This window comes from Enhydra lutris, unplaced genomic scaffold (genome assembly GCF_002288905.1).
Source record: "Enhydra lutris kenyoni isolate GAN:26980312 unplaced genomic scaffold, ASM228890v2 scaffoldscaffold14, whole genome shotgun sequence".
NCBI lineage: Eukaryota > Metazoa > Chordata > Mammalia > Carnivora > Mustelidae > Enhydra > Enhydra lutris.
Window position 1 is genome coordinate 45,554,285 of NW_019154098.1, and position 27,442 is coordinate 45,581,726.

The 27,442-nt window shown below is 36.3% G+C and overlaps 1 protein-coding gene and 1 pseudogene across 1 annotated transcript in view; one reads left to right on the plus strand and one right to left on the minus strand.

Moving 5' to 3' along the window:
- LOC111146677 (phosphatidylinositol-4,5-bisphosphate 4-phosphatase 2) overlaps positions 1 to 27,014 on the plus strand; it is a 59,338-nt gene extending 32,324 nt beyond the window's left edge. Inside the window, exons 5-7 of the mRNA XM_022502331.1 lie at positions 9,793 to 9,845; positions 24,499 to 24,589; positions 25,407 to 27,014. Coding sequence (XP_022358039.1) covers positions 9,793 to 9,845; positions 24,499 to 24,589; positions 25,407 to 25,550 — 288 coding nt within the window. The 3' untranslated portion in view covers positions 25,551 to 27,014. The remainder of the gene's footprint in view (positions 1 to 9,792; positions 9,846 to 24,498; positions 24,590 to 25,406) is intronic.
- On the minus strand, positions 2,860 to 3,360 carry LOC111146678 (annotated as a pseudogene).
- Positions 27,015 to 27,442: the final 428 nt, after the last annotated feature.

A 27,442-nucleotide genomic window follows, 5' to 3' on the forward strand; every position in this document is an offset into this window, starting at 1 on the left:
CACAAGCAGGGGGAGCAGCAGGCAGGAGAAGCAGACTCCCGCTGAGCAGGGAGGCTGTTGTGGGACTTGATCCCAGGACCCTGGGATCATGTCAAAAGAGCCAAAGGCAGACACTTAACTGACTAAGCCACCCACACATCCCTCTTAAATAGTTTTTAATCTCATCTCACATTTACTTTATGGTTTGTCCAGATGTAGAATTATAGGTCGCTAATTATTTCCTCTTAAAAATTTAAAAAAAAAAAGATTTTTCCCCACTGTCATCAAGAAGTTCAACTGCGGCTCTGATTCCATGTCCTTTCTGATTTTCTTTTCTCTTTATATTCCTTTCTTCTTTCATTTTCTCTGGTGCTCTGAAATGGCATTAGAATGTGTCTTAGAATGGTTGAAGGAGATGTCATAGACACACACACATGAATATTACACAGCCATAAAAAGGATGAGACCTTGCCATTTGTGACAACATGGATGGACCTTGATGATGTTATGCTTATTGAGATAAGTCAGACAGAGGAAGACAAACATATGATTTCACTCATATGTGGAATCTAAGAAACAAAACAAATGAAAAAACAGACCAGACCCATAAATACAGAGAACAAACTTGTATTTTTTGCCAGAGTGGAGTATGTAGTGGGATGAATGTTGAGGGGGAGTGGGAGACACATGCTTGCAGTTATGGAGTGAGTAAGTCATGGAATAAAAGGCATATCATAGGGAATGGAGTCAATACTGTAACAGTGTTGTATAACAGATGGTAGCTGCACTTGTGCTGAGTATAGCATAACGTATAGTTGAATCACCATGTTGTTCACTTGGAGCTAATGTGACCTTGTATGGCAACTATACTCAAATTAAAAAAAAAAAAAAAGAATGTGTCTTAGGGAGGGAGAATATGTTTGAGTTCATTGTCTGGGTACTCAGTGGGTTCTGTTAAAGTCCACACTATTTTCTTTGTTCATTCTTTCTAGAATCCTTCTTTAGATCACCTGAATTATTGACTTTCTTTCTTTTCTTTTCTCTTTTTTTCCTTTTCTTCTTTCTTTCAACATTTTCTTTTTAGTTTGCCTTTTCCTTTACTTACTGGGAAACTTACCCAGCTATGTCCTCTAAACTTAATCCAAAATTTTAATTTCAGGTTATTTAACTTAATTTTTAATTTTGAAGAGTTTTCCTGTGTTCTTTGGTTGATGTTTTCCTTTTTCTAAAGAGCATTTTCTTCTCTCTGGTATCTTTCTGAAACTATTAATTCTGGGTTTTTTTTTCCTGAGGTATTGTTCTTCTTTATGCCTTGTCTCTGTTTTCTCCCCACTTTTTCTTTCTTTCTTTCTTTCTTTCTTTCTTTCTTTCTTTTTTTTTTTGTAATAGAGATTTTTACTGAAGAGTTCATTTATATTTGAGGGTCAGCACTGATTGGAAGCTCTATTTACGTAGCAGGAGTGAAACTTCTTTCCTTTCTTCCTTCTTCCTTCATCTCTCCTCCTCCTTCTTCCTCTTCCACTCTTTTTTCTTCTCCCTTTTCTCATTTTTGAAGAATTGTCAACTCTTGGTATCAAGAAGTCTTCTTTGAGGACAAGTTTCTCGGGGCAACAATCCCTCAGTTTCTTGTGAGTGATATGCCTGGGAAACGGCATTTAGGACTTAAGAAAGGTAATGAGGAGAATGTCTTATCCACTATTCAAACCGTAGATTTTAACTTCGTCTTTTTCTTTTTAGGGTGTTTTATTCTTGCCTTCTGCTATGCCTGGTGTTTCTAAGTTCACAAGCTCTCTAGTCCAGTTTCTTTTTAGGATAAATCCTTCTGTTCTTGTATGTATTGGGGAGAGAGGGCTTTCTGGTTTTGTGTGTAGGGAAGAGTTTACAGCCCATACTGCTGTTTGTCTCACTATTCCCAGCCCCACCTTAGAAAACACGTAGTAGCCCCAAGAGCTGAATTGCTCTGCCTTTCTTCAGTGTGAACCAGCTTTGCGTTGACATAGCTCTCTGCTGACAGTCCTCAACTTTCAGTATCCCTTTCGCTAAGCCAGCTGCCAAGTCTCCATTAACTTTCCATTGTCCAAAAATTGAGGTCATTTTTCCTCTTCATCCATGTGGTAGTATACATTTTTAAATTCATTTTCTATCATTTTGGTCAAGTTTGGGAAAGGAAATGGAAATGCATGCATCTAATTTACTACATTTAATCAGAATTGCTAGGATTTTTCCAATCTAGTAGGAGAAGATAAATCTTCCTTGCATTTATGTTTTATTGATTAAGTCAGTGACTAAGTACATAAATTAGATATAGCTGGTGGGAATAGTTAACAAACTTCTTTTTGAAAACTACTATATACTGCTTTTTTTTTTTTCCTATTTAGAAAAGTGTATTAAACATTACTCCTGCAGTATACTTACTGAAAGAAAAATTTAATTGTCCCTGAAGGTACCCAGTCATTTCACATGATCTATACCCTAATTTTTTTGTATTAAAAATACAAGTTAAATATGAAATTAGTAAAATGCAGCATATGAAACTTCATGCTGAGCAAAAACACAAGTCCAAAAAAAACCAGTTACTCTCTATCAGTAGAATAGTTTCCACGGTATTTAAGATGTTTCCTATATAAGTCATATTTGAATGCAATTTTTAGAACTACAGTTAAAGATATTTTGCAATTTGTCAACTGCGGGTTCATCCACATTTTCCTTTTTTTGTTGCTGTTGTTGCCAACAGCATTATTTATAATAATCCCAAATTGAAAACAACCTGCATACCCGTTACATTTGTTCCACATTTTCCTTCTACCACATAATCTGTGCCTTTGATTAAGTAGGCAACATCTGCTGGGATCCATAGAATGCAGTGAGAAAAAGTAGTGGTTATTTCTCAAGAATTGAGAAATCTGTTCCACCTTTAGTGTAGTTTCCCGAGATTTCTGCTCCACTGAAGTCAAAACCAGGATTTTCTTTCCGGAATCTCTCTAATGTAAGTTTTCTCTGTATTTGGTCTTATACCCAAGGTTGCATATTCAGATTCTAGAAGAGAAGTCCAACAATTTGTTGGATCTCTTTTTGTCTTTGTAAGAACAATATGGACCAGCCATGAAAAGGATGAGACCTTGCCATTTGTGACAAGGTCATGTTCCCTCATCAGCTGCTGTAGAATCAAAGAGCTCACCCTTAATAATCTCACAACCCCCCAGGGCCAACACCACATGCTGGCTCTGCAGGCCACACTGGATGTCTTGGGTGCAAGTGCCTGGAGGCACCTGAAGTTCAGTGACTACCTTCTCCAAGGTCTGGTCTCCAAGGTCTGGTAGCACTGGCCCCATGGCATCCTGCATGGACCACCCCACTGCGCTCCTCCAATGGGGCCAACATTCTCCAGTAGCCTCCCAGCTACAGCCGCACAGAGTGAGATTATACTGCTTTACTGTAGTATAGGAGACTCCGTAGGTTTTGATAGATATCAAGTGATTTGACTAAGTTAAATATATATTAAATATATTTATTTTCTTTCTTATATGTGAGCAAATTATATTTTGAAATACCTTTTTAAAATCTTCCAAAACAGATTTCAACTTACTTACTTCAGAGAGTTTCCCTCTGTAATTATATTTGCATTTTGCTCAATTGTAGTTTATATTTTAAATCCTTGCCGTGGATAATCTTATAGCCACAATCTAAGTGAGTTGACTTCATATGTTCAAAAGCATATACTGAGTGCATATCAGGCACTGGTCTACATGCTGGTGAAACAGGACGGCACATTTCCTGTCTTCATGGAATTTTCTAATCTAATTGAAGAACAAAGACAATTAAAACAACAATTACATGGAATGTGTTTAGACTACAGTGGGAAATAACAGTGTTCTTAATGCACATGCAAAATTACTAGCCTAGAGGAAGTAACATTACCCTAAGAGTAACAGAAAGCATAGTAGAGCTTTATAGTTAATTCTGTATATATGAGTGCTATTTAGAAAGGATTGCATCAGGGTAACCCCAAAGAGGAACAAGACTAGATGTTTGACCTTTTATTATCCAGAAAAGTGAAGATGATTTTTGGAAATAGCATCCAGCTTTTCAGAGAGAATTGACATACTGACAGTAGGGTAGATAAGGGAATGAGGAAAAAAGGAAAATCAAAAAGACATTAAAAAGTTCATATTTAATTTTTTAAAATCATCTGGCAGTAAATTCTAGAGAATGATCCAAATGGAGAGGTTAAAAGATAATGTATGTGACATGGTTTTTATTACTTCAAAAAGCAGTTTATGTGTTTAGCTCTTTTCACCCTAGGAGAAAATTACTAAAGTAATGTGCAACCCAGAGACTAACTTCTTTTTTTTTTTTTTATTTTATTTATTTTTATTTTTTTTAGTGTTTTTTTTTAATTTTTTAATCATTTTTTAAAAATTTTCAGCATGACAGTATTCATTGTTTTTGTACCACACCCAGTGCTCCATGCAGTCCGTGCTCTCTCTAATACCCACCACCTGGTTCCCCCAACCTCCCACCCACCGACCTCTTCAAACCCTTCAGATTGTTTTTCAGAGTCCATAGTCTCTCATTGTTCACCTCCCCTTCCAATTTCCCCCAAATGCCTTCTCCTAACTCCTCATGTCCTCCATACTATTTGTTATGCTCCACAAATAAGTGAAACCATATGATAATTGACTCTCTCTACTTGACTTATTTCACTCAGCATAATCTCTTCCAGTCCTATCCATGTTGCTACAAAAGTTGGGGATTCATGCTTTCTAATGGAGGCATAATACTCCATAATGTATATGGACCACATCTTCCTTATCCATTCGTCCGTTGAAGGGCATCTTGGTTCTTTCCACAGTTTGGCAACCGTGGCCATTGCTGCTATAAACATTGGGGTACAGATGGCCCTTCTTTTCACTACATCTGTATCTTTGGGGGTAAATACACACACAAAACAGATAATCATATCAAAAAATGGGCAGAAGATATGAACAGACACTTCTCCAATGAAGACATACAAATGGCTATCAGACACATGAAAAAATGTTCATCATCACTAGCCATCAGGGAGATTCAAATTAAAACCACATTGAGATATCACCTTACACCAGTTAGAATGGCCAAAATTAGCAAGACAGGAAACAACATGTGTTGGAGGGGATGTGGAGAAAGGGGAACCCTCTTACACTGTTGGTGGGAATGCAAGTTGGTGCAGCCTCTTTGGAGAACAGTGTGGAGATTCCTCAAGAAATTAAAAATAGAACTGCCCTATGACCCTGCAATTGCAGAGACTAACTTCTAAAACTAGCTCTCATTTACTTAATATTTAGTGCAGGCAAGTGAATCATATTAGCATATTAGCACAGTAAATATGTCTAAAATCTTTAATTCTTTAGCAGGAAAGGCTGTTTTGAATTAATACATGATATTTAAAGATGATTTAAAAATTTCTAGAAAATGAAGTTTTTGGTGCTTAGGGGAACACATTACATGCCTCTGGGGTGGCTATTACTTTTGAGGTTTCAGATTAATGAGACCTATTCAGTGTCATAAAGAATAAATAGACCGCAAATCTCTTAATTCTGACTCAAGAATTTTGCATTATCCTTATTATTATGCTGATCACAAAGTCTTACATCCTCTGTAGTATGTTCTTTGTCTTTCAAGCTTTTAACTAGTGGGATTCACTTACTTTTTCTCTACCTTGTTTCAGCCTTGCCTTAGGAGGCCTAGAAACAATTGAGACAAGTTACAAAGTTCAATGACATTGGAAAGGAAATATGAAAGAATCAGGAACAGTGGAAAACCAGGGCAGAAAAACAGGATAAGTCATATTTAAGAATATAAATATGCATAATATTTAATCTTGTGCAGTTGTTAAAGTTAGTCTGAATTTTAGCTGTGAGTGTTCTAGAGTCAATGAAAGGAGGAAAACATGATCCATTAAAAGGTATTCATGATTTTTTTTTAAAAAGATCGCATAGGAGAGGGTTTACTGGAATACTGTGACCGGAAAGAGAATTATTTCCATGGCTTAAAGAACAATATAGTAGACCGTGTCCTCAACAACCTTCTGTTTATAATATCATCTAATATGTCAATATTATAATGCTGAAGTTAAATTTACTATGAATTCACACTGCTCACATTCTATTTCACAACCTGGCTGGAACCATGGGGGATGTTTAGAAAAGTTAGATTTGTGTTTTCCAAAGTACAATCAATAGAACCCTCATTTTATAGGATAATAATAGATGCTATGTGAATAAAGAGTTCCATGCTAGGATAAATAAAAAACTAAACACAATTTTTTTTACAGGTGTATTCTTTAGCACGTTTAGAATGTGCTAGTTTTACTATCCAAGAAGAGTTTTAATGTAGTATTTACAACATTTTTTTTTAAAGGTTTATTTATTTATGTTGGGAGCGGGGAGGGGCAGAGGGAGAGAATTTCCAAGCAGACTCCCTACTGAGCGCAGAAAAGAAACTGTTGCGGTGGGACTCAGTCTTAAGACCTGGAGACCAGGACCTGAGCCAAAACCAAGAGTCGGATGCTCAATTGACTGAGCCACTCAGGCTCCCCTACAAACATTTTTCACCTCTAAACTATTTTGAGGACATCATCTAGTCAGAATAATGTTGTTGTTGTTTTTTAAAGATTTTATTTATTTATTTGACAGACAGAGATCACAAGTAGGCAGAGAGGCAGGCAGAGAGAGAAGGAAAGCAGGCTCCCTGCTGAGCAGAGAACCCAATGCAGGGCTCCATCCCAGGACCCTGGGATCATGACCTGAGCTGAAGGCAGAGGCTTTAACCCACTGAGCCACCCAGGCGCCCCCAGAATAATGTTTTGAGGGATATTGCTTAGAAAAGAAGAGTAAAGGGAATACATAGTTTTTAGCTAGCCCTGCATGAAAAATGAAGAAGTTTCTTAAGACACTGAATAGTGGAGTCTAATTTTGGGGCAGGTGTTCTTTCTTGCTGATGAAAGGCAGGTCCAGATGCTTTGTCAACAAGTATGTGACTGGGGGGTTGTCACACCCCAATAAAAACAATCTACAGTATGTACCTGAATCACCGATGATGATTCTAACTTTGCTCTCAAGTGAGCCTGGGTAGTACCTTCAGTCAGGGTCAGATTTTCCTTACTTGGACACAGGACATACGTTTTGGTGTCATTTCAGAGAGTAGCAATAGTTTTAAAGTGAGTAATTCAAAGCAATGACACCAGTCACCTATTGTGTCCATTAAGAAATAAAATCCAGTAAGGTACTATCAAAGGATCCATTTTTAGCAGTATAACTTTCTTATGGCCTTCTAAGGTTGATTAAAAAAATATATCTTGGGGAAACTAAGTTTATCTGTTACATAGAATGGTTAGAAATAAGTCAAATATTGGATGACCCCCGCTAAAAATGATGGTGTTTTGGAGAAGTTGCCTTTAATCTTCCTGATAGAAAATAGGTAATTTTGGTTTTTTTCCCCTGTTGAAGTTATGGCAATAAAATTCTAAGAGAGAAGAGGCTGCGCTTTAGATAAAAGAACAGTAGTAAGTCAACTTCCTTTCACAAGCACAGGTATTTGCAATCACTTGAATAGAGTATGACAAAATTATTTCTAATAATAGGTGCTTTTCTTAGTTTGCTGCATTTAAGTGAGTACTTGGAGATAACAAAACCCAACGTGTTATGTTGCTGGCTATGTAATTTACTAATTACATAATAAAGTCTTAATTGTTTTTTAGTTATAATTCAATTTACTGTGCATAATCTATGCTGAAATGAAGAGCACTGTTAAATGGTAATACTGGACTAAATCATCTCCTTAGGTTGGCCATTAAAAATTCTGGAATTCCTATGCCAACATAATAGGCTTCAAGCTTGGATTTTGAGTTCCTCTTTGCTCAAGGGTTTCATAACTGCCTCCTTAACTACTTTGGTTCTTTTAACTATGAGCAACCTAAATTTGTTTTTTATAAATAAAATTTGAAATGACTTTATAAGTTCAGCAACTGTCCTAAAATGAATTACAATAACATAAAAAAGGGGTTTCTGGATGGCTCAGGTGGTTAAGCATCCAACTCTTGATTTCAGCTCAGGTCATGATCTCAGAGTTGTGCTGCTGACATGGAGCCTGCTTAAGATTTTCTCTCTCCCTCTGTCCCTTCCCCATATTCTCTCTCTCTCTCTCTCAAAAAAAAAAAAAAAAAAAAAAAGAAAAGAAAAGAAAAGAAAATGCCCAGTAAGATTTCTGGATTCTTCACTTAATATTCTGTAGAACTCTAGAAATTTTTGTTTAGCACATTAATTCTGGCATTTTTACTATTAAGAATAAGTTTTATAATAAGTTAACTTGTTACAAAGTGAGTATGAAAGAAAGATTTACTGGTGCTTTAACAAAAAATGTAGCCTTGGTTTGGCATTCTCAGATTTTGAAAAATAATCATTTTGAAAAGAGAGTGAACATTCATGTAAAGTTTCATTTATCTTGAGACTCTATGTGCCTACTCTGAGAAAGCATTTGCAGCATAACTAACTTTCTTTGAGATTTCAAAGGAAAGTGAAGAAAGAGAAGTCTAGGAAAACCCAGATTTTTTTTTAAGTTAATAACTGTTAAAAATTAAAAAAAAAACTTATGCATTAAATACTTTCTGAAAGTTATCTCTATTGTGTGGAAAACATTTGGATATGTATAATTTATTGAAACCCTACTATGCCTAGAATTGGAAAGTTATGGAAAGAGACCGAAGTGATTCCAAATCAAAATAAACAAAAGTTAATTTTAATAAAAGAAAAGTTGTTTTGATGATAAAACTGAAGTACTTAAAGGAATTCTCCTAAAACTATAAAGGAAATAGACCCTTTGCAAGAAGGAATATAGAAAAGCAAGCAAAATGAAAGATGAAAAAGGCACTTTTGAATATACATTTTGTGGTTAAGATACACTTTAAATTTATATTGCATATTCTTTCAAAGACTAACCCATTACCAGTAAACCATTTCAGGTATCTCAGTAACAAGGAAGATAGTTCATTCTATTACCAACATTCACAGGGAAGAAAATTTGCACCCTAGGAGTATCTTTTTGTTACATAGAATAAGCAAGGACAGAACAGAGAGACCTGCCTGACTTGAGTTCTCTCCATATCTCATTTGTTTAGTTTATTTACTTTGTGGGTTTCCCATGTAATTAGATTATAAATAGCTGTATTTTAGTAATGAATTTAAATATCCATATATTTCAAAGGCTAGTCCTCAAGGTTTTTTTTAAGAAGATTTTATTTATTTGTAATAGAGTGTGTGAGAGACAGAGACAAGCAGGGGTGGAGGGTAGGGGTAGAGGGAGTGGGAGAAGCAGATGCCCTGCTGAGCTGGGCTCTATCCCAGGTCCCTGGGATCATGACCTAAGCCTAAGGTAGACGCTTAACTGAATGAACCACCCAGGCACCCTTACTGCTCAAGATTTAAAGGCAAAATGTTTTCAAAGGTCCATGAAATATGTTTTCCTTCCTTGAGAATGAACTGAGACCTAAGACTAGAAGAAATGACAGTAATTACAGCAGTACGTTCGGATTTCATTAATAGAGCCAACCTAGATTGCGTCAGAAGCTTGGGCAAGTCGTGGGAACTGTTGCAGAGGAGAATCCCAAACTTTATTTTAAGGGAGTGGAAGAAGTGTTGAGGGGAAAAGCTTCTATAACCGTGAGAAGGGGGTTACTTCTGCTATGATCCCTGGTAACCTTTGAACTAAAAAAAATATTTTATCAGATTGGATAGTTTTCAGTTGTTTTTCTTTTCAATCTTTTCTTTTTATTTACAGTGGATGGAACTGAGGTTCAACACTCTGGCAAAATGCCCACACTGCAAAAAAATGTAAGTTTCTCTACCATTGGAAAGGCTACTGGGAGGTACTTGAGAACAGTTTAAAGAGCAGAATTCTCACTTTGGTAGATTTTGATTTGAAGACATACAAGACATGAATACATGTTTAATATGTTTATGCTTCCCAAAACTAAAAAAAAAGGTATCTTTTAACTGATTAATATATTCCATTTTGAAATGAAAATGATTGGGCTTGATTATCACTCTCCAAAGGGAAATCAATTTCTAAGAAGAAATTACTAAAATTACCAGTAACCTGGTGAGGATTTATAAATGTCCTAAGAGGTTATAATCTATGCAAATAATCTAAAATTTATATTTAAAAGATGGGCTGTAATCTAGGAGAAATACCAAATGTTTGCAGGTTTGTAATTAGATAGTTAACTTTTTTCATGTCCTGTCCAGTGAGATTATTCTCTGATAGCAAAGTGTATATAATTATTTGCCTGTCTTAACTATTCAGTATGTTTTTCTCTATTCCCAAGTAGTGTACCTAAGGAAATTAACAAAAGGCAATATAAATGTGGGAAAAAATAGAAGATATTTTGATTAAAGATATTTTGTGGCAGCTCTGTTGGGGGGGTTCCCAGATCACCCCAGGATTCTGTGATTTTCTAGGAGGATTAATCAGAATTAGTATTTATTTGTACTCATAGCTATGATTTATTATACAAAGCAAAATCAGAAAAAAAAAAAAAAAGGGCACATGGGACAAAGTCTGGAAGACACCAGGTGCTAGTTTCCAAGAGTCGTCTCCTATAGGGCTTAATTCCTCCACCAGGGAATTGTTACAACCCAGGTGAAAATTATCTACTGGAGAAGCTCATTAGAGATTGTGACCAAGGTTTTTATTGGAGTTGGTCACAAGGCACCTCTTGCATAGCACATACCGAATTTCTAAACTCTCAGAAGGAAAGCAGATATTCAGCATAAATCATATTGTTTGCACGGACAATTTGGGCACAGTGAGCCACTCGTATCAGGTAGGTAATTGTGGGAACGTTTTATTTAAGTTCACAGATGCCAGCCAAGGTCAATCCTGAAAGCGGGCCTTTCTAAGGGTAGCTATCTCAGGCCTGCTATCTATTAACTCTTTCCGCAAGTATTTATGTTGATAAAATTTTAATTTAGCGATTATTGTTCTCCACTTATCTGTGTGAATTGTAACTTGAGCTAAGGAAATTTAACTGCAGTGTTTTGACAGCTCAGCTTTTAAAAACTGAAAATATGAGTTCATAATTTAATTGGTGTGGTCCTTAGTATGATATAAACACCTTACCTGTTTTGAGGAAATCCTAAGAATGATCTCTAGGAGAAAAGAATTGAAAAGTATCTGAGTAGAGTATATGTAACAAAATCTCTCCTTTTATCTCTGCTAGATGTAATTCCAACTGAATCTAGCCCTGTAAGAGTAACTTCTTTACAGCATATTTCTAGCTTCAGAGGAACAGACATTTCCTTTTAATTTATTTGTGAAATTAACCAACTGAATTCTTAACCTTGTTGAATTCAGTACAAGTCTATATGGAGAAGCAAAGTGGATAACCCCAAGTAATATACAGAAAAATAGACACTCCCCCACATAAGTATGTGAATATGTATATGAATGATAAATATTTCTGAGCATTATCTATATTTTCACAAAAATGAAAAAAATTAAATGGCAATTATCTTCACTAAGAACATTAAATTGGGATAAAAATTCTATGGAAGGGGCACCTGCGTGGCTCAGTCCATTAAGCATCTAACTCTCTGTTTCAGCTCAGGTCATGATCTCAGGGGTTGTGAGGTCAAACCCCATGTGAAGGCCCTGCTCAGCATGGAGTGGGCTTGGGCTTCGCTGCCTCTCCCTCTGCCCCTTCCTCTGCATGCATGCACATGTTAGTGCGTGCTCTCTCTCCCTCTCTAAAAAAAAAAAAAAATCTTAAAAAAAGGTAAAATAAGTAAATAAATAAATAAAAATTCCATGGGAAATAGCAAAAAGTTCCTGTGATTAGTAGATTGTATGCTAAGCACAGTGATGGTTCCTTTCTCTACAGAGATGTATTAGCTGTTACCCTTCCAGCAATCCTGGAATGCAGGAATTATGACCCTCATTTTACAGATGAGGAACTGTTAGAGAGGTTAAGGATTTTGCTTACATGATTTGCTTGTGTCATTGTTTTAGAACAGTGGCAATATTTTGCTAATAATAAAGAAGTGTTGAATGTCTAGATAGTCTATAATTGGTTAAAATATCACAAGACAGGGCGCCTGGGTGGCTCAGTGGGTTAAAGCCTCTGCCTTCAGCTCAGGTCGTTATCCCAGGGTCCTGGAATCTAGCCCTGCATCAGACTCTCTGTTCAGCAGGGAGCCTGCTTCCCTCCCTTCCTCTCTCTCTGCCTGCCTCTCTGCCTGCTTGTGATCTATGTCTGTCAAATAAATAAATAAAATCTTTAAAAAAAATCACAAGACAGTGTATTAATGTTAAGAATTTATATCAATTACTTAAGGAACAACTTGCATAGAAATGCACATGGAATAAGTCAGCTTAAAATCATGCTTAAAGGGACGTTTATGGAATTGGAATCACATGCTAAACATGGGAGGATTCAGGGCATCCGTTACTTATTTGACTAAAGATACTGTTATCACATGAAACTCATGGCTTGTATCTACATTTGTTTTCCCTTTGAATGTTCTTAATAACAAAATGACGAGTCATCTGTTGAGATAAGAGTCTAAGGAATCTTATTTCTTTTACTTTTTAAAATCTTCTTAATAGATTTATTTGAGAGAGTGAGACAGAATGTGAGTGCAGGGGGAGAGGCTGTAGGAGGGGAAGAGAGAATCCTAAGCAGACTTCCCACTGAGCATGGAGCCGGAAGTGGAGCTTGATCCCATGACCCTAAGATCATGAGCTGGAAAGTGAGAGATGCTTAACCCTGCGCCACCCAGAAATTTTATTTCTTTAAACACAAGTATAAAATATCCTAAAGCTATGTTTATGTTAAAGGGATTACTAAATCATTACTATGAAACCATCCCAAAACATATGTAGGAAAGCTTCTCCCAGTGGATCCAGAGACCAAAAAGCATTTTTTTTCCTGTCACTCTTTTTCCATTGGAGCTAAAGGTGAGCTTGCTCTTTCAGTGAGCTGGGTGGCTTGTGGCCACTGCAGAAGGGGAGTTGTAGTCCTAGTGTTCTGAAGTAGTACTTGGACTGTATTATTATAAAGACCTAAGACTGGTAAAGATGGCGGTTTAATCCAGGATAGTTATTATTGGCTATCATTTCTCTGTATCACTGACATACTCCTTTGTGGGTCGTCTCCTGACATTTTAAACAATAGTGGGCTCTTGCTCTCTTTTATTTTGGTTTTTAGTGCTTTCTTTTATAATTATTTATGAATTGAGTAAATAGTCCTGTGCTAGGTACTGGGTGCTTAAAATAAAAGGTGTAACCTTGTCTTCAGGGAACTGATTCTTGTGGGTATAAGGAAGAGAAGAGTCAACTAGAATAAAGTTTTAAATCCTTTGAAAGAGGTTCACCTATCATTTTCTGCTTTCAAGAGCCTCTAACCCAGATTGGAGGGAAAGGCAACTTGAGAGAAGGCTTCTGGTTGGGAGGTGGCATATGAAGTAAGTTATTAAAGATGAGTGGGAATGATGCAAAAAAGAATGCAGGATGGTTCCTTGTAGAAGGAGCTATCAGTGCTGAGGTACAGTGGAGTGAAAGTGTAGGTGTGATGTTAAGGAAACAGAATAGATAGGATTGAATGTGAAGGTATGAGAGAGATTGGGGGTAGAGGATGACTTTACATCTGAGAGGCTATAGAACTATTCGCTAAGATAACATTTAGAAGATCTATGTCTGGCAGACAGATGCTAATTTCAATTTGAACATATTAGATATAAAGAGACTCTAGGTTTGCTAGATTGACTAAGTCTTCATCCCTTGAAATTCATTTCCATCCACTCTTCAAACCACCAATCTTGGATCAGTATGGCCACTGCTTCTCCCTTTCTTTACCAAGATAACTGACATCTGAAAAAAATTCTGTATTGGTTATCTCTTTCCAAATGTATAGCTTTCCGCAGTGAAACCCTTGCTTGATACTCCATTTTGAAGTGTCTCTGATTAGCTCCCTCTCCCATTCTCCTAAGCAATTATCTCTAGAAATTTACTGTTCCTCTTAAACTCCCACTCCTTCTATGTAACTCACTCAGCCTCAGCAGATGACTTGCCTTCCCTCTCCTGATAGGACTGAGGCTATCCATGAACTCCTTCGTCTTCATGCTGCCTGTCTATCCACTACCTGTGTCTATACGTACTTCATTTTCTCTTCTCAGAGGGAGGCAGTTCTCTCCATTTTAGTGCTTATCCCTCTGTTTGATCATGGCACCCATTCTGTCTTCAGTGAAGTACAATTAGCCATCAGCTCCACTAGGGGATGAGGAATTTGCTTTAACAAAATTCACATCCCAGTTGCAAATTCTAATAGATCTGATCATTCCTCTGATTCTGCTTTTCTCTGTAGTAGGTATTTGGTTCTGTTGATCATCCCAGTTTTTTCCTTAAAATTAGTTCTTTTCTTGGTTTCTAGGTACCACTTTCTCCTTCTTTCTTCCCACGTCTGAGAACATTCCTTTGCTATTTCCTTTGTTGACTTCACTTTCTCTTCCAAGTAGTTAAATATTGCAATTCTTCAGGGTTGCAGCTTGATCACACTAGATCTTGGTTTTCTCAGTTTCCTCTGTCATATATATGCCATTAAATCTCGACCAATATGCCACTAAATCTCCCCAAATCTCTTCAGATATAAATACGCAATCTGCTTTCACTATTTTCCCTATTGTTATTTCAACCTGGGTATCCATAGGCACTTCGAACCCACATATCCATCTTCCTTACGCTCTGCCAACTAATCTTCCTTGTGTGTGTGTGTGTGTGTGTGTGTGTGTGTGTGTGTGTGTTTAAGATTTTATTTATTTGACAGACAGAGATCACAAGTAGGCAGAGAGGCAGGCAGAGAGAGAGAGAGGGGGGAGGAAGTAGGCTCTCTGTAGAGCAGAGACTCGGGGCTCTATCCCAGGACCCTGGGATCATGACCTGAGCTGAAGGCAGAGGCTTTAACCCACTGAGCCACCCAGGCACCTCCCTCGTGTGTTGATGAATATATTATACTGGTGAATGTTACATCATCTGCCCAGCTGACCAAGCCAGAAGTCTGAATGTATCTTTATTCCCCGTATCCAAATGGAAACAAGTCCTATCAGTTCTGTCTCTTGACATTTCAATTCTGTTCTCTTAGTCTCACTATTCCTACTTTAGTTCATACATTTGGGATCCCTCTCCAGGACTGTTGTAATGGCTTCCTAATTTATCTCTTGGCCTTCAGCCTTGCTGTTCTCTTTTCCATTTATTAGAGTAATGGCCCTGGATACAAATATGATTTTAAACTCTCTGGCTCCAAATCTTTAAAAGCTCCAAAATTCATGGTCATGATGTACAGTTGTGCAGGTTGAATACTGCACAACAAGGTTCTATTTTCATTGTTATTCTAGGTTTGTCTATATATGTGGCATATAAAGTAACCCTAGGAAGGATATATTCTTATTGACATAAATGCACCATATGGACTATTATAGGCCCATTGCCTAAAATCCAAAATGGAATTCCAAACTTCTTAACAAGGTATATACAACCTTCCAAGCTTAGGTATTTGCCTAATTTCTGTCGTGATATCTTTATTATGTTTTCTTTGACCTTTATACACAACTCATTCTGTGCCATCCTCAACAAATCCTACTTCCACACATACATAGTACAGTTTCTTCCCTCTGTCCCTAAATCTAACCCTACTAGGCTGGGATGACCTGGCTGGTCCCTTTCTCATTCCTGGAAAACCCCTAGTTAACTTCACAAGTGAGCTCATACAGCCCTTGCTTCCAGGACTCTACTACTCACCTACAGAAACCTTCTCTGAAAGAAAGGTTATTCTGGTGCATGTTTCTTGACCCAAATTCTTATGTTTTTCATACCTGAACAATGTCACTGTTATCTGCTAAGATGACTTACTTACTTTTTCATCTGTTCACATCTTACCCTGCCTTTAAGCTGCCTCTAATAAAACATTCCCTAGCTACCTCATCGAAAGTTGTGCTATAAGTAACATTGCTTGGCACCATCTTTTTCCAGAAGTCCTTTATAAGGCCCGGGGTTAATAGGGGAGTATTGCGAAAGGAAAAGTTAATAATTTGAAGAGTGAATTGTTAGATGTTTGGGAAGTATTGGATGATCTTTTCCTCCTGGGAGATTTACTATCCATATTTTATATATTAAATGCTCTTGACTTTTACATCCAGTAAAATGAAAGACTAGTTAACACTAACGAACATCTTTTTAAATGCATAGGTCAGTTCATATGAAAGTTAAGAAAATACCCAAGAACCTGAAATAAAGAGGCAAGGACAATTATGACTGTCATTTCAAATATCCTGAGAGTGTTTACTAATACTGGTGATCCAGACCCTTGGGTTTCAATGTTCAGATGAAGAATGAGAGGAAGACCTTGGACTTGCAGAAGGTTGAGATTGGGAACACTATCCCCTCACCCCCAGAAAAAGTCCTTAAGGCTGTTCTTCATGAAAAGAGTGGATGGAAAAAAAAAAATCCACCAGAAAAGGAATATTATAGAGATTTTATAAGAACACTGAGTTTGAACCTTGTATTTTACTTCATGTATATGGTCTAGGAAAAGCCAGTCTCTGAAAGCAATTTAAAGTGGTTTAGGGTTTGTATCATTCTAGGGAGCCTGGGAAAAGCAAATGAAAATTCTCTGTGATGAAGCCACCCCAAACCATTCTTACGAATTTTTTATATTAAGAACTGCCAAAATAAATTCTCAACAAAAATTACCAACCACATGAGGAAACAAGGTACTACACGCAGAATCAGCATCAGAAACAAACAGTATAATTAGATTCCCAAGGACTTCAGATATAATTATTAGATACAGAATATGCTATAGCCATGTATAAAATATTTTTAAAAAATAGAAATGAGAAAACAGATAAAACTAGAGACTTTTGAATCTGGGAAACAAACTGAGGGTTGAGGAAGGAGAGGCCGATGGGCAGATGGGACAGTTGGGTGATGGGCATTAAAGAGGGATCATGATGTGATAAGCACTGGGTGTTATACGCAACTGATGAATTATTGAATGCTACATCTGAAACTAATGATGTACAATACGTTGGCTAATTGAATTTAAATTTTAAAAAATGATCAAGCACACACAAGAAACTGTACACAAATTTTCATAGCAACTTTATTCTTAATAGACCCAAATTGGAAATAACCCAAATGTTCTTCCATGAGTGAATGGTTAAACAAACTGTGGTACTTCCATACCTTGAAATACTACCTCTGCAATGAAAGGAATGAGCTATTGACATATGCAACAGCTTGGATGAATGTAGGCTGAGTGGAAAAAAAAAAGTGCCATGAGGTTGCCTACAGTAGGATCCCATTTATGTACCATTTTGAAATGGTGAAATTTTAGAAATAGAGAACAGATTAGTGATAATGTGGTGGGTGCAGAGGGTAGGCAGGTGGGAGGGACGTAGGTGTGGTTATAAAAGCATCCTTATAGTGTTGGAACTGTTCTGTATCTTGACTGTGCTGATGGATACTTAAAACTACACATATGATAAGATTGTGTAGAATTAAATACACACATACACAAATGAGTATAAGTTAAGCAGGAATTCTGACTATCAGTGGATTGTATCAGTGCCAATATCCTGGTTATAATACTGTACTGTAGAGTTTGCCAGATGTTGTTACCATTGGAGAAATTGCATTAAAAAAAAATGAGATCTCTCTGTATTATTCATGAATCTGAAGTTGTCTCAAAATAACACATTTACTTAGCAAAAACAATAACCAGCTAGATTTTAAAAGCAACAATAAAACTTACAGAAATTACAATGCAATGGACAGGTAAAGCAGCAGATGAAGCTGAAAACTGAAGTTGTGGATTAGAAGAGAGAGGTAGGTAAATTACCCAGAATCCATCAGGGGCACACAGGTGAGAGTAGTGTTGAGACAAATATGTATGAGAGCAGCTGAAATATATCTGATCTAGAAGGCAAAAACAAAGAATGAGATGGGGCATTTGAAGAGTTAATCCCTAAGGATTTCCAGATCTATGAAAGATACAAACCCTTAGATTCAAAAAGAGCAGTGAAATCTGTGCAAAATAAGCAAATGCATTGTAGTGAAATTGCAGGAAACCTAAGATAAAGAGAAGATACCAAAAGCAGAGAGAGAAAAGATGGATTTTTTTCCAAAAGAAAAAAATTTTTAAGTAATTTCCACTCTCAGTGTGGGGCTCAAACTCAAGACCCAGACACCAAGAGTCGCAAGCTCCACCTACTGAACCAGCCAGGCTCCCCAAAACAGATTTTTTAACTATAAAAAAAGATAACAGTTCTGTCAACAAACATCTTAACAGCAACAATGGAACCCAAAAGATAAATTTAAAAATACTTAAAAGTATTAAGAGAAATTAACTGTCAGACTGGTATTATAGACCAATCTAAGTCATAGTAGAATAAATGAAGGCAGAATAAAAGTGTTTTCAAATGCAGACCAATGAACCACAAACAACAACAGCAACAAGTAGAGAACATTTACCATCTTGGTACCCTTACCAAAGAAACTACTAAAAGGATGAATTTAGGGAAAATAGAAAAATATCCCAGAAGAAGTTTCTACAAGGCAAGAATAAAAAGTAATCTTGTAACTTGTAAACAGTCATCAGGATCATTGTATAAAATAGCAAAAATAACAGTAATGATAATATTAATGCCAATGAATTTGGAGAAATAAAAATATAACAGAATCAAAATATCACAGAACAAGAACATATAAGATGGGAGCAGAATATTTGAAGTTAAAGCTTTCTAAAATTCCTATTTTTATTGGGAGGGTAGATTTACAATTTTAGATTTTAAATGTTATGTATGTTAAATTTTACATGTCACTGCTAAATTAGTACAAATGAATTGTAAAACTTTCTAAATAGTAGGTGGAAAATGGAAATTAATAAAATTATAGTCAATCCACAAGAAGTCCAGAAAAGAGGGTGGAAAATCATAGGAAATACAGAAACTACAGAAAGTGAAAATAAGAGATCAGAAATATCCATATATATATCAGCTTTCAGAATAATGTAATTAGACAGAAACTGTCAGCAAGGCCTGCTACAAATTATCAGACTAGACTGAGGTCCATCTTTGTGCAGTTTGAAGAATAAACTCATGAAATACAAGAGCATAGGATGAGAGTAAAAAACGGAAAAAAGATCAAATCACAAAACCTTCACCAAAGGAAAGATCCCATACAAACACTAACCAACATAAAAATAATAATATTAATATTAATTAAAAGAGCAGATTGCTCTCCTCTTCTTCCTTGTACCAGAAAACTTTTCAGAGTCTGACTGGCCACTCAGCTAACCACATTTTCAAGCCTCTCTTGAGGAAGGTTATAGTCATGTGTTTCAGTTAAGGCAACACTTTTCTTTTACCCACTGAGCCACCCAGGTGCCCCAAGGCAAAACTTGTCTTAATTTTCTCTCCCCTCTTCCATTTGGTTGGAAATGGCATCTGCAGCAGGAGACTCATCACCTGTGTGGTCTGGCAATAGCAGTTAATCACAGGACAGAGCAGTCTACCAACCCTAAGCTGTACATTTACTTTTGAATTCTCATATGTAAGAGAAATAAACTTTTTAAAAATTTTTATTTATTTGACAGAGAGAGAGACAGGAAAGAGATCACAGGCAGGAGGAACAGCAGGCAGAGGGAGAGGGAAGAAGCAGGCTCCGTGTGGAGCAGGGATCCCGAAGAGGGGCTTGATCCCAGAACCCTGGAATTATGACCTGAGCAGAAGGCAGATGCTAAACCGACTGAGCCACCCAGGTTACCCGTGAAATAAACTGTTTAAGCCACTGTATTCTGGATGTCTCTTATAGCTTTTTAGTAGGTACCTTAAGTATCTCATAGGCTGTAGAGTAAAAAGAGTTATTATTATGGTCACTTCATCAAAAACATAAACTCTGGGGGCGCCTGGCTGGCTCGGTCAGTAGAGCATGTGACCTCAGGGTCATGAGTTCAAGATCTACTCTGAGCATGGAACTTACTTTAAAATGAATGAATGAATGAATGAGTGAATTAAAAAAAATCAAATTCTGGATTTGTGTGCATCACATAATATGACTTCAAAATAACTAAAAATTGAGAATTATAAGGACTGTGCCTTTGTGGATCAAGACATAAATATGAAAAGGTAAAATCTAATATTTTTAGAAGATTTTAAAAATATTTTTCTAACAGGTAGGAAAGAATTTCCTACACAAGGCAGAAGAAAGTACAAACCTGAAAGGGAAATGTTGATAATTTTTACTGTATTAGAATTACCTTACATTACATAGATTTTGTGAATAAAAACTCATTATCAGAAGATGTTATTTAAAATGAATTTTTAAAACCACAAGCTAGAATCCTCAGTGACAGTAGCATCTTTGTGCCAAATCAGAGCTGAAACTGCTTGTCACGGTTTTCACCCCACTATCTGTTTGCAAGATTTCTAGTGGGTGTAGTTTAAAAAATTTTAAGAACCAAGAATTTTCTCAGTTATTGGCACACTCTGTGAACCATGGTTTTGAGACAATCTATGAATTCACTAAAATGTGTATCATATGAAGGAGCTTTGTAACGGGTGAGGAGCAGACTACCTCTATCAGGATGTTACTAGCTCCCCCTGCTGGAATGACATCCACCTGCATGTCGTACCCACCCCCACTCCTCCCCTAAGTGGCAGGATAAAGTTCTTATTCAGATGGATTCACCTCACAATCCTACTTCTTTCTTTCTTCTTTCCTTCCTTCTTTCCTTCCTTCCTTTCTTTCTTTCTAAAAGATTTTATTTATTTATTTGACAGACAGAGATCACAAGTAGGCAGAGAGGCAGGCAGAGAAAGGAAGGGAAGCAGGCTCCCTGCTGAGCAGAGAGCCTGATGTGGGGCTGGATGCGGGGCTGGATGCGGGGCTCCATGCGGGGCTCCATGAGGGGCTCCATGCGGGGCTCCATGCGGGCCTCGATCCCAGGACCCTGGGATCATGACCTGAGCCGAAGGCAGAGGCTTTAACCTACTGAGCCACCCATGCGCCCCACAATCCTATTTCTTAAATGGCCTCAGGCTTCTGCTTCTTGAAAACTATTGACCCTTGCATGTGCTTGAAGGTTGGATGAGTCAGACATGATCAAGAAATGACAAAAGAGCCTTGGTAATACTTTACCTTTGTGACCAACTGTTGGATTTAAAACAACAACAACACAACAATAACAACAACAACGACAAAAAACCCTTGGTAACATTGTCAATATCAAGAACCTGTTTACATTGTTACATTCTATTGTAAAGTCAGCTAAACTGCATATTTTCAGCAGGACTTTGTATATAGTTAAAGAAGGGAGGGGCCAAGCCAGGGACAAATTACCCATTTGGAAAATGGTCCTAAGAGATTCTTTTGTATTTGGCACTTTAAGGTCATCGTTTGGCAGGAGTTTAGAATTAATAGTCTTTCTGAAGTGTGCTTTTTCAGGTTTAGAACCTATGTTGAATCTTCTTTTCATGGGTTTTCATAATATTTTAAAACTGTTTAGTGATGGCTTTTGTTTGGTTTTTAGGTAAAGGTTAATCTTGATTTTTTTTTAAGATTTTATTTATTTATTTGACAGACAGAGATCACAAGTAGGCAGAAAGGCAGGCAGAGAGAGAGAGAGGAGGAAGCAGGCTCCCCGTGGAGCAGAGAGCCCGATGTGGGGCTCCATCCCAGGACCCTGGGATCATGACCTGAGCCAAAGGCAGAGGCTTTAAGCCACTGAGCCAGCCAGGCGCCCCAAGGTTAATCTTGATTTAAAAAACAAACCCACAGACTAAAAGAATATATAAATAGAATAGATAGCTTCCTGGAATAGTATGCAGACTGTGTAAATATCACCTGTGAGTCAATAAGCTAAAGAGCTCAAAACAAAGCGATAATAATATGAACAAACAATTAATAAAGAAAACCAGTAGTCAACTAGCATTTGAAAAGATGTTCAGTCTTGCTGGAAGTCATGTTAAAACCACAGCAAAATACCATTCGCACCCATGAAATTGTCAAGCATGAAAACAATACCAAGTGTTGAAGTGTCGGTGTGGGTGGAACATTGGAAGCTCTCATATCAAGATAGTGAGGGTATAAATTTAGCATTTATTAAAGTTGAAGATACGTCTCCAGTACAACCCAGCTATTCTGTTCTGAGAATATGTTCGAGAAATTCCTGCATATGTACATAGGAGGCATAAAGGAGTGTTCAAAGCAGCTTTGTTATAGTAGCCAAAAATCAAGGCAATAAACCCCTTGACTGTCCTGTCCATTGATAGGGAGAATGAGTAAACTGGTGCTTTCGTATAACGGAAGATAGTTGTGAAAATGAATGAATTCGATCTCCTCATAGAAGTATGGAAGAGTCTCATGTAGAGTGTTAAGCAAACAAAAAAGGGCAAGTCACAGAAGCATCGTTTTATATGTATTCATACACATACAGAGGTTTAGCACATGCAAAACAGTACTACATTCTGCATACAGATACCACGAGATTTCCTAATCGATGCAATAGGTGCTTGTTGCTCATTTATCCCTGTGATAATATGGCAGTTGAGTTGTAGAGTAACAATAGGTTATTTCTTTTCTGGGAAGACTTCCCAGAGGTAGCGATTATGTAAGCTGGATGATGAAAAATGGGCATGGGTTTTCTAAGGAGAATTCATGCACTGAAATTAATGTACTAAAGTGGATTCTTTGGCTCACAGAAAAGATGCTCCAATATTCACTTAGGACCTTTTGACTTATTTAATATATAATTCTAATAAACTGACTTGTCTTATAATCCATAGCAGATTAATTATCTGTATTAGCAGATACACAGGTAAATAAATGAGAAATGACAGCCTGCGGTGAGTTATAAAGGCAGGGAACATCACCAAATGCCTGCATAAGAATTAAAATTAAAAGTAGTCTAAGGCTAACTATAAAGGCAATGAATCTTATGTCTTGGTGACTCCACACAGCAAGCTGTACACTATATTGATGACCCCAAGTTACCCAGATGTTTATGTTTCAGTTTAACAATTTAGGAATATGTATATATATACATATATATATATATTTGAAACATCACTCAGCAGTTTTTAAAAAAAAATTGGAGCTTAAAGGAAACCATTTTTCTGTTATGCAAAATTAACCTCTTTGGAATAACACATTTCCAAACTATGCCTAGTAAGTAATGCATTTCTATATTCCATTTATTCAGCATACATTTCTTGAGCAATTACTGTGTGCTAGCTGTGATGTTGACTGGCCATAGAAAAGCAAATCAGATACTTCATTATCTCATTCACTAATACAGTGCCTCCAATATGATATATTTATATATTTATGCTTAGGAAAAGAAGAAAGTGCTAATTTGGGTGGGTGATCTCTGCTCTACTTACACCATTTTGAAAATTACAAAAATTAAAAGTGTAAATGACTAAAAACTATTGGATTTAAAACTTCACTTGAGAAGCATGATAACAGTATATGATTTTACGAATTTCCCATAGATTCTTGCAGTATGTATTAACAGATTTTGAAAAGTTAATCTCTTGAATTTTATAATCCTAATTCTAAAAATTTATCTTAAGAAAACTAAGCAGATGTTTTTAATTGATGTTTACCTGGTTTATAGTAGTGAAAATTCTGTGTCCAGTAGTAGGATATTGACAAAATTATGTTGTATTCATCCATTGGAATTCCAATTTGAAAACACTTAATGACATAGAAATTGCTTATACTATGTTGGTAAATTACCAAAAAAAATTGGCTGGAGGAAAACATGTCGAAATAATTTATGGTAGTGGGATTATAGGTAATTTTCTTTGTCCTTTTTATTTTTTACTCTATTTTCCAAATTTTCTACAGTAAACATATACTGTTAAAACTGCAAAAAATCAAGCACTGTTTATAAGATAGTACATATTTTCCATCCTAGAATACATTTTTTGAGATGTATTTTTATATTGGAAGATTGTTTTTTTGTTTTGTTTTTTTTTAAAGATATTATTTATTTATTTGACAGAGATTACAAGTAGGCAGAGAGGCAGTCAGAGAGAGGAGGAAGCAGGCTTCCCGATGAGCAGAGAGCCCGATGTGGGGCTTGATCCCAGGACCCTGGGATCGTGACCTGAGCTGAAGGCAGAGGCTTTAACCCACTGAGCCACCCAGGCGCCCCTATATTGGAAGATTGTTATTGACCACAGTAGTTTTTTTGTGGATACTGTCAATAACCAAGGCTTGAACTTTGGTTAAAGCCACTGTAATATAATTTACCATTTATGATTATATTAGCTCATTAAAAATGGCATTTTTATGCATGTTCTTGTCTCTCAAATTGAAGAAATAAACAGAAGTACCTGTGTCACTAGAGCCATAGAAGAGTATTCCCAGGGATGAAAGGGAGAAACTGCATGGAAATAATGCTGTCTTTTACTCATGAATTTGCAGTTCCTCAGTGGGTAGCGCACTTCCCCGAAGACGCTGCTGTGCATATATTACCATTGGAATGATATGTATTTTCATTGGAGTCGGATTAACTGTGAGTATTACTCTACTCACTGTTAGAATTCTTTCTTCTCACCTTTATCAGTAGTAAGTGATGAGGCCTGAGACAATCTTCAGTGATCCCCAAAGAGCCTGCTTCCCTGGCATCCCAGAAGCTTCTCGAGGACTGTGGGCAATCAGAAGCCCAGTCCATGCACCTGTGTTTAATGGAGTTTAATGGTGTTTTGGGACTCCTCTCAAGGTCCTTGACCTTGGGGACTTTACCATCCATTTAGCAAAAATCCATTGTTTTTATTTAGTGCCATAGCAAAGCAAAAGCAATAGTCAGCTATGGAGGGCTGAAAAACCTTTCTCTTTATTCAAGTTAAGCACAGATTTATTATCATTATGGGGATGGTTTATTTTTAGAGGCGACTGAAGCTAAGTGGTTGGCACTGGGGATTATTCTCTCCCAGGAGGAGGAGGAGTTACTGATCTTTTTTTGCTACCATTTACTTCCCATTCTCCTTTGTCCTACCTGGTCCCATATTATTAGGAACACTCTATTGTGTCGTATAACACCAAGGAGTTTAGGTGACAATTTAGTTACTTATAGAAATAACATGTTCAAGTGGGCTTTTTTGTTTATTTCATAAAGTTTGTAGTTAATATAACTAGCAGTATTGTCCTGCTAAATTTTACTCTGTCAATGATAATCAGCAAATTCATCAACTCATATTTCATAGGAATATTGTGGCCTCAGGGATATATTTTATAAAAATCACATGTAAGCCCAAGCCCACACAGGCTCTTTAAGCAAATATTTGCTTGAAGTTTTTAATCTTTTGTTATTATATTGCTTTTTATTTTAGGTTGGCACCCAAGATTTTGCAAGGCGATTTCACGCAACCTATGTTTCTTGGGCAATTGCTTATTTCTTAGGTTTGATCTGCCTTATCCGAGCTTGTTACTGGGGAGCCATAAGAGTGAGTTACCCAGAACACAGTTTTGCATAAGCTTGCTTATAATTCAGTGATGCAGGTGAGAGTATCTAGCAGTTCTTGATAAGCTACTCTGGACATATTTGAATCATTCACCTTAATGGATTCCATTTCTGGTTTCTGTATAAAGTTTCAAGACTTGGGGAGTATTTTATGAACAAATGCTCATTGCACTACATTATATGCAAATAGTTTGTTTTGCTGCTAGGTTTTCAAGCTCCGAATAATAAAACTGTCTTAGTGTTCTTTTACATGTCTTAAAGATATTTTTGGCTTTGTCACCAAACATTACATATAACATCACCCTTCTGTTATTTTTAAATCAGTTATTCCATTACTTGCCGATCTGTGAGTATTCCCAAGGAGTATTTATAAATGTTTCTACAATAGCTTCACATTTATACTCACATTTTAATTAAACAGTATCAAAATTGCTTGCTTTAAAATCTAAGCAATATGCATTTTGCTTGAACTGCTTACTGTAACTTTAACCTAAGATCATAGTGACCTTATTCAGGAAAAAAAAAATTGAGTGTACCTTCAAAGACTTGACATTCTTGTCAGATAAAAATCATTTCTAGATACTGTATGCTTGTTTTTTGTTGTTTGTAGAAAGATACGATATTTTGGTAGTAATTTAAAATACAAGAATGAAAATATTTATTTGTCCACAGTTGGAGATAATGTTGGATAAATGTTTTTTCTCAAAGATCACAGGACTTTTGTCTTTCATTTTTGTCTGCTTTTTAATTTACTAATTCTAAACATTCTGGTCTAGATATATGAAATTTAATGTTAATCAGCTGTATGTATTCCTTTATAGATCTTGGAGGAAGTATTTCACATAACATGTTTTATAATACTTAACCATTTAAACAAAGATATATTTACACTGGATTGCCCCCCTTTTCATTAGATCATGGTAGATTTTCTTATTGGGCTAATTATGGACTACTTATATGAGAAGAGAACCTATGACATTTTACACTAGCTAAAATGTTGAGATTAGAGGTAGTTACTCTTATTCTTCTCGAATATAGCTGGTCTGATGGTTACCCAGTTTATTCAAGAAAGTAGATCAAAGACAAAAAGCAGCATAGTTTTCTAAGAATTCACTAGGATTTGAGGAATCAGCTCTTGCACTGCCCATCTTTGCAGTTTTGAAAAAGAAATTGCTTAATTGAGAAATAATGTTCTAAAGCCTTTAATGTAGTAGAATTAAGATAAAGAGATAATGAGTAAATAAATTGGCTCTTCCAGAGATAAGAATAATAATTTAAATTATTTATGTTCCTGACTAGTATAAAAATGTACTCATCAGAGAATTTGGAGCAAAATACATGTAAACTTCAAAGAGTAAATGATAAATGTCTAAATGCAGTAGCTCAGGATTATGTATACCTTTGAAAATACACTAATAAAGATTATTGTTCAAAACTACCTTGTTATATTCCGTTTTTTAAAAATAAGATGGTGTTTCCAAAATGCCTTGAGTTATTCATCTAAAGGAGTTTTCATGTTTAAGAACATGTATAATGTTACTTTATATAATATTCGTTTATGTTTTTTTCTAGTATTTTCACGGTTTCATTTTAAAAGTACAGATTTTAAATCTACTTATAATACTTTTGATGTAAGGTATGAAATAAGAATCTAATTTATTTCTTTTCTTAATGGTCAGCTAGTTGTAACCACATTGTATATAGAATAATCCCATTAATCCTCCCATTCCTTTCTCATAAATTTGAAATCTCACATTAAATTATATGCTGCATGATCATTTTCCTTTTGGACTGTAATTCCATGATAGCAGGAACTTTGGTGGTCTTGCTCACTGCTTTATCTTCAGCATTTAGAACAGTGCATAGTGCATTTGTGTTCATAGATAATTGTTGCATGAATGAATA